Source organism: Nipponia nippon, unplaced genomic scaffold, assembly GCF_047370975.1.
Source record: "Nipponia nippon isolate SJK-2023a ecotype South Korea unplaced genomic scaffold, ASM4737097v1 scaffold_1, whole genome shotgun sequence".
NCBI classification, from domain to species: Eukaryota; Metazoa; Chordata; class Aves; order Pelecaniformes; family Threskiornithidae; genus Nipponia; species Nipponia nippon.
Genome location: NW_028262290.1, coordinates 47,736,224 through 47,744,010, shown reverse-complemented (window position 1 = coordinate 47,744,010; position 7,787 = coordinate 47,736,224). Strand labels below are relative to the sequence as shown.

The 7,787-nt window shown below is 43.1% G+C and overlaps 1 protein-coding gene across 3 annotated transcripts in view; it reads right to left on the bottom strand.

The window, feature by feature from the left end:
• Nucleotides 1-332: 332 nt before the first annotated feature.
• The window catches only part of GAREM1 (GRB2 associated regulator of MAPK1 subtype 1), a 104,671-nt gene continuing 97,216 nt past the window's right edge, over nt 333-7,787 (bottom strand). For 2 of the 3 annotated variants that reach the window (XM_087754207.1, XM_087754223.1), the window contains one exon: nt 333-6,472. In XM_087754207.1, the coding sequence (XP_087610333.1) occupies nt 5,560-6,472 (913 nt within the window). In that variant the 3' untranslated portion in view covers nt 333-5,559. The remainder of the gene's footprint in view (nt 6,473-7,787) is intronic. The other variant, XM_087754214.1, reaches the window with a different exon arrangement.

Genomic DNA, 7,787 nt, shown 5'->3' with positions numbered 1-7,787 from the left:
TAGGTGAATGTCTGCTGGAGACAGGAAAGCTGTCTGGCAATAAATTCTTTGGGGAACACACAGCTCGATGCTCTTGCTGAAGGGGATCAAGTGAAATTACAAGACAGGGAAAAGTAATGTGTCTTGAGAGGTTAAATGCAAAAGCCTGATTGCTCCTCTCAATTATCCCAATCTTACTTTGTGAATTCACCATTTGAGAAGTGCTTATTTCTGAATTATACTGAGATGAGCAAGAGGATAAGTCAGTGAAATTACTAAATGAAAACCAACCATTTTATGTAATATGTGCAACCCAACCGATTTGGTACAACAAATTCTGTACACGTTTGAAATATCATGAAAATAGTGTCTTTAATATACAGTTTATATACTTACAATATGCAGTTTAAATTTGTTCATATACATTACAGGGATATTTATTTGCACCTGGTTTAAATAATAATCTGCCTTCAGCCTTTTACACAAAAGCCCAGAACAGCACAGAATTCCACAAAACCCATGCTTCATTTTATAACAGAAATGTACTAAGTCAAAGTTTTGGGGCTTTCTCTTTTTTTTCCCAAGTGTTACTTTTTTGACCTACCCGAAGTGAATCTAAAGAGCTAAGAACTAACAGATATTTTTAATATAATTCAGAAGATTGTCCAAGTCAAGAGGATCACTCTGCAGATTTTCACACTGAAAATTTGGTTATTACACACAGAAATGGTAAAGTCTGAACAACTCCCTGACTATTAGGAGCTAAAGACATAACAAATGAAGAGTCATTTATTGCTAGGTCTCAACAAGGGTCCTGCATTTCCCTACTGCCCTGCCATCCCTAATACCGCAAATAAAATGGACGATCCCTCACTTTGATTACAATTTCATTCGTACCTTCTACCTCACACACAGGAACGCTGCAATTTCAGAGCATCAAAAAGAGGAGCCAGGAGAGCTGAGCTAAGCCCTTGTCCTTTCACACAGAGCTGGTGTTCGGCTTTTAAGTAGCATGGCGTACCCCCTGCCTGGCCCGCAGGCAGGACTTCGCTGACTTGCGATGCAGGCAGGCACCCCGCTGGGCAGCATGCAAGTAACTGCTGCCAGCACACTTTATTTAGCGGGGAGACAATCAAGGAGTTGATTCAAGAAGAAAACATAGGAGAAAACACTTCTTAGTATTTATAGACAGATTTGAAACACGGTGTGTTTTGAGACAGCATCGCTATTTACATTGTTTCTCTAGAAGCTGTTGTTGTGGAATAAAGTCAATTAAAGTGGCAAGTAAAACTTGTATTGGAAAAAAAAACCTGTGTAATATACAGTTACTTCAAACCCTTGCTTCTAGCTGCAAAGAACACTTCAAAATACATTTTCCTTCTAATTTTGGATGTTTTCTGTCTCTAAGTTTCTAGCCATAGGCAATTTTACAATACGGCAAGAATAAGAACGCAAATATGCACTTTGAGTTGATTTCAATACAGCTTTGGTTAGCCAGCGAGGCAGCAATACAAAGAATCTTAATCCCAGGCACAACGAGCGTTTAAAGGAAACCAGCATTTCTCCTCAAGTTTCCTCCCCATTCCTCCCCTGGCCAATTCTGTGTCCACCTCCAGAAAAGCCCCCGTGCCAGAACCCAGCTTTCGCTGCTGAAGGCAGCATCAGTCCTTGCGCCGCCACGTGACTGTTGCATAGAAAGGATGTGTTTCTTGGTGCAGGACAAAGAGACAGCTCCATACAGAATGACATGCCAGATTTGTTGCTACCAAAACCCCCAGACAAACAAAACCCCCGAGGACAACACACAACTTCAGACACCGATAACTAAATAAGCACCAGAGGCCTTACATTTATTTAATCTGAGGAAAGAAGTTCAAGGTTAGGGTTGGCCTATTGTAGCAGAGTGTCTCCAAAAAGTAAAAGATTTTAGGTCCACTCTGGCATGACGTGTGCTGTCTGAACTCAATGGTTACATCTCTGTTCGTAGTCAAAATGGGCCAGAGCCTGCTCTCAGGCCCCAATGACAACCACCACAGCTTGCATCAACAGGCTGAACTCCATTCTCTCCAAAACCAGGCTGTTTTCCCCCACTGCTAACCTCTGAGCTGTGCTTGGGAGTTGTCTGGGATCACCCATTGATCTGGTTGGGTTGGGTTGGGTTGCACCAAACCAGGCAAAAGCCCACATCAACGTTTCAGCAGCAAGGGACTCCCATGAGAGTGCAAGTGCCCTGGTGCTGCTCAGTTTGCTAGGATGGTTTGCAAGTCCTACCAAACTCTGAGTGCCATCTCCTCCTATTCACATCAGCTGCTAAAAAGTTCATATTACAGGAATATTCCCCAGAGCTTTCAAACACTTCGTAATCACAGCAGGAAAATTAAAGTAACCCTCCATCTCGAAGTACAATAAGCAGTGCAGCATTTTGTAACCTTTTACAGATTTAAGTCTCCAGGTTTTATACCCCATCCTTCTAAAGAGACTGTGTGGTTCTCTGTTAAGGCCTGAAGGACTCCTCTGCTCCTGCCCCATTTCAAAAGGTGCCACCATCCCTTTATTGCCAGGGACTTCCCATGAGACCGACGTGCTTACATTGGTCTGCCCTGTTCAGACTGCATTCTACAGCACCAAAGATGGTCCTGACCTGCTAACACCACGACAACAAAGCTCAAGAGGAAAGCAAATAAATTAGATCCCACGGGCATCAGTGCTGCCATAGCCTGGCCACCTAGACAGTGGTGGAGAGGCTGAGCCACCATACTCCAGCTGCCTGGTTTGCTCACCCCTCTCCTGATTTCACCAGAGCAGACGCTTCAGTCCAGCTTGGGCATCACAGCAGGTGGCTCGCCTCTGCAGTCATATAATTCACACAACACAAACGTTAGGAACACCTAAATCACTAAGTTTGTAAAATTGAGGTGATGAGCTGCTAAGGGCAAAAGAAAAGGTCAAATGCTAATATAGTATGCATAAAAATAAGTAAGCAGTGCCAAGCCAGAACAAGACAAGAAGGACATCAATAGCAAGCTTGCAATTACAGGTTTTAGCTGTACTTTTGCACACAGGATCTGCTTCTGAAATCATTGTGCATTTCTGGGCCTTTCAACAGGCCTGTTGTATTTTGGTCTATGCACACGTGATGTTAATGCAGCACACTCATGAATGCAAATTCCACAAATTCCAGGCTGCTTGCAAGAAGGTAAGCAGAGATAACGGAATAGGTATCCATCTGTAGTCGAACAACACTATTTTCTCAGGGATGTTAATATCCTGAGGGCATTTGAAATATTTAATGTTAATATTACCGAGACTGCTATCTTCTCTTTTTTTTTTTTTTTTTTGAGAGAGATTTTAGGTTTTTTACCTGGAATTAACAAGCCAAGCAAAACAAAGAGAAGTACCTGACATTTAAAATTTGGCCCTTTCAAATTTGAACATTCATTTGACATAGTGAGGGTTAAAATGTAATTGACTTCAACCTGCAGATGCCTACCAACAAGCATACACATATGAACGGTATTTGAATTTGATTTAGTCTTACTTGCAGCTAAAATATTTTAGGACGCTAATTAAAACACATCTGGAGAAAGCTATTGATCGGTTGCTAAAAGTCAATACATGAAGAAAAAGAGTAGGATTATGAACTCTTGGGGTTTTTCTATTGGGATATTTTTTGGCTCACTGCTTTCCAGTACCCACATCAATTGGGCTTTGCTCTCTGGTTGGGAACTGGTGGTTTGCATTATTGCAAGACAAATGATGCATCTTGGCTTCGGCATGGAGACATGACATGAAATTTGCCTGGGCAACAGAAAACTCCATTTGCAAATAAATTCTTTTTAATGAGTCAGTATGGTTGAGAAAACAGGCAAAAGCAGCCTCTCATTTTTGTCCCTTCTCTGTATTTCCTCTTGGTGGTCCCACTATGTACCTTACAATGGAAAAAGAGAGATTTTTTTTGTACTTCAAAAAGGTAAGAAAGGCAGGTGATGCTGCCATCCTGGCCAGGGCTCTGCTCAGCAGCAGGTGAAGGTGAAGCTGCCCCAGCATCCCTGGCTCTGACCACCTGAGGGTCCTGGGCACACACCGTTGCTGAGGATGGACGCCACAGACTGTTTCCTGAGGACCTCCACAAATCCTTGCAATTCAGTGCTACAAAAGCAGAGGATCCTGGGGTTATTCAGACACATTTCGGAGAGCTCTGCCAAGCACAGGAAATCAGCAAGGGACTATCAAAAGTTAATCCTATTTCTAGCCTTCTGAGCAGTTAAATTTGAAAGGTCTCCAGGGGCAGCCTAATGTCCCCTTCCCATCTCTGTGCTCCCTTTTGACTGCTACTTCTGTGTGACATCTATTGCAGTGAGTTTTTGCAGCTGGGCAACTGAATTAGCACACCTTACGATGCTACAGTCCCTCCCACTTTGACACCCACATCCTCCTAGCCCACTGCAAACAAGACAGGTGAACTTAAACATCACCAGCATTTCCCAAACCCTCACGTGGCCCCTTCTTACCAGTGTGCCATGTGCTGTTTCTGTCCCACCTCGCTAATGCTTTATTTCAAAGGCATCCTACAGTACTATCACCCTCCCACACAGATCCGACTGCAGGAATAGGATAGCACATCGAGCCCATTTTCAGATGATCGTAACAGCAGCAGAGGAAATATAAGGGGTTGCCTTTCGCCAGAGCAAGGCTATTGCAAGGGCTGTGCTAGCAGGCCACTGCGGCAGGCAGGATCTGCCAAGAGAAGGGTCTGTGCACCGAACTGCCTTTCCCATGAGAAAGCTGCATGACCAGAAGTCATGCTACTGACTCCAGCCATCCGACTACAAAAGCAACTTTTGAAATCTACAGGTCATAAACTTTTAATTGGCCAGGGCAGAGTGGCTCAGTAGCAAAATCCCCCTTCTCCCTCCCCTCTGGGCAATGAGCTAAGCAAGACTCTTGTTTTAAAAACATTTAACTCTTTTTGCTCAAAGTAACATGGAAAATGTATCCACGTTACAGGTAGTCAGGAAGATACTGTTAATAAAAATATGCTGCAAGAATAGTGTATTAGTGGCACTTCACAGCAATTCTTAACATTTTCAGATGTAGTGTCAAAACGATGTTTTTGTATACCTGAACATGCTTTTTGTTAACAGAAACAGAAGAAAGTCACAGCATGTTGCCAAATATTATTTGAACAGAAATAATCCCGTAAGAAATACATTTTTTTTGCCGTTAACACAAAACTGTAAACTGGATCGGTGTGTGTCTTTCAGCATCAAATTGTTCAGTAATAAATACGACTAAGTCTTAACAGACTATGGAGTAAAAGTTCCCTTAGTGTCCAGTTTTTAGCAGCTGTTAAACGTTCAGGGATGCACAAGGCACACCTCTTCAGATTCTCTACCTTTATTATTGACATACAAAAAAAAAAAAAAAATCCATTCACCACTCAAAAATGTTTATCTGCATAGTAAGAATTTTTCTACTACTATTTACAGGAAGGGCTTTTAGTGCAAAAACCAGGAAGTGATGTATTAGCTGAAGTGCATCGAGCACATCTCGTACAGTTTCACTAATAACTAGTTGGCATCACATCTTGGGCCTCCAGCCATTAATGAACTGTAGTATTTTCTTAACCTGCAATTTGCTTAGCTTAAAGTCTTCTGACAGGATTTCTTCTGTAAGCTGAACCAGTAAATTGCCATCAATCTTCTCTGTAACAAAAAACGATATGACATCTTCTGACAGACCAATAAACCTCAGGGATTTAGACACTTCCTCTATCGAGAGGCCAGAAAGGTCCGTGGGTGGCTGCCAGGGAGAGCCATCTCCACAAGATCTTGGTGCTAACTGGAGGTGGAGGGGAGACGAGAAGGGATAAGACACAGAGAACGTATCCTGCATGCCCTTTTTAACAAGATACTGATCTTCCAAGAGGTCTGGAGAACCAGTTTTCGACTCCTCCTCAGCACCATCTATTTTCAGTGGCAAGGGACACACGTCTGCAACCGTTTTCTCTTCACTTGACTTCGGTGCCCGAGGAGGTAAGGCAGGACATGAATGGCTCTGCTTTGTGTTGCTGACTCCCAGAGTTTTCTCATCAGTGCAGTCTAGAGAGTAACTCGCCGACTTTGGACAACTAGAGATGGTGTTCGATAACTCTGCTGGGGTCAGCGGGGAGTACCCCGCCGGGAGCTCACACCCATCAAAGTCAAAAGTCAAAGGTGCTGGACAGTTTCTCTTTGGCGTACCTGGAGTCTTCTGTCTGGGGTAACTGTAGCTCCTGCTCGGATCGAGCAGGAAATCACTCCTATTCAGGCCTTCAGCAGTTCCTGAAAAATGGTTTGGCCAAGATAACCTCGAAGGCAGAGCTTCGGTTGAGGGGCTTCCCAAAGGCATCGTGCTCTCAGGCTCTTTGGATTCGGTTTTCATCATGTTACAAGGGTAGCAGGAAACAGGTGTGCTCTCAGTTGGGTTGCTGTTGTCGCTCTCTGTGACACTGCTTAAGGAACAAAGCAGAAAGGATGTCATTAGTACGGAAAAATGCGGCATCTGAATAAATTCATAAATCATCTGACAGAGTCAGAGGGTGGCTGTCACAAGGAAAGAATCTTCTTTCCTTTGGCAGAACTTTTCAGATTTGAATTAACAACACGTTTGGATAACGCACTGACAGTTCTTTTACTCCTTCTACAAGCCTGACAAGACGTTGATATACCCCAAAGCCTCACATCTAGGTTTTCCAAGCTTGTAAAAAAGTAGACGTCTCAATTCAGTTCTGTGTCATCTCCCGAATACTCAGTTTTTCCACTGTTGAATTCCTGAGGGACACCACCATGGAAAAGGAACAGCCTCACATATACTAGAAGATGTTCTAATCCTGTATTTTGTATTTGTATACCCCCAAAAAGCTCGTAACAGGGGCAGGTCACCATTGCACTAGACCCAACCTTGACTGACATAAGAGATGACCAATAGCCCTTTTGGAGCCAACATTTTCATTTGTTATGGCACTTGCATCTGCACAGGGCACAGGATCCTTCCCCACTGGTCACCGCTGCAAAAACCGCACTAGTGCACAGTACAACAGCACGGAATAAGTTAATGCCTCCTGCCAAAGGAAGAGTTTTACCTGGAAGGGTAAGCAGACCTAGCTGTATGTGTTGAAGTATCAGGCTTTAAGCTTACCCCACAGTAACTTGTTTGTGTGTCCGTACCCTTAAAAAGCTATAACAAGAAACACCTGCTTTTCAAAGGCACCTAAAGAAAGTTACCCTGACCTACTTTCAGGGGGTAACCTAAGCTCAGCCCATCTGAGGGAACAGATAGTTTATATCCAGGTGCTCCTGAGAGACGGAGATGCCAACAAAAGCATGCAATCTGTTATGAAAAGCAAATATTTGCTGCTTTTATGCCACTTTCTTTTAGAAAGTTTGAAGGATTGGGTTGATCTCTGGAATTCTGACCAATTAAGCCAGAACACTGTAAAAACAATTAGCAGATTTATAAAATCCTTACCTAACAAAACAGAGGGAAACCAACAGCTGAAATAATTGTTTTAATTACTCACCTCTCTCTCCTGAAAATGAACTACTCAAGAAAGAAACTAGGTAGTCATTCTGTGACCGCTCAGTGAAAACTGCTTGAGGAGGGCAGCAGCTTTCAAAAAACCAGCACAGTTTTCAGTGGATTGACACAAAAAATAGCTCCCCGTGCACTTACAGTGAGTCAGAGAGGAAGCCAACCTGGACTTGCCCAGTTCAAACACAAAGTGCAGATGGTAAAAGCAGCTCTAATGTATTTCACTGGAAAATTAG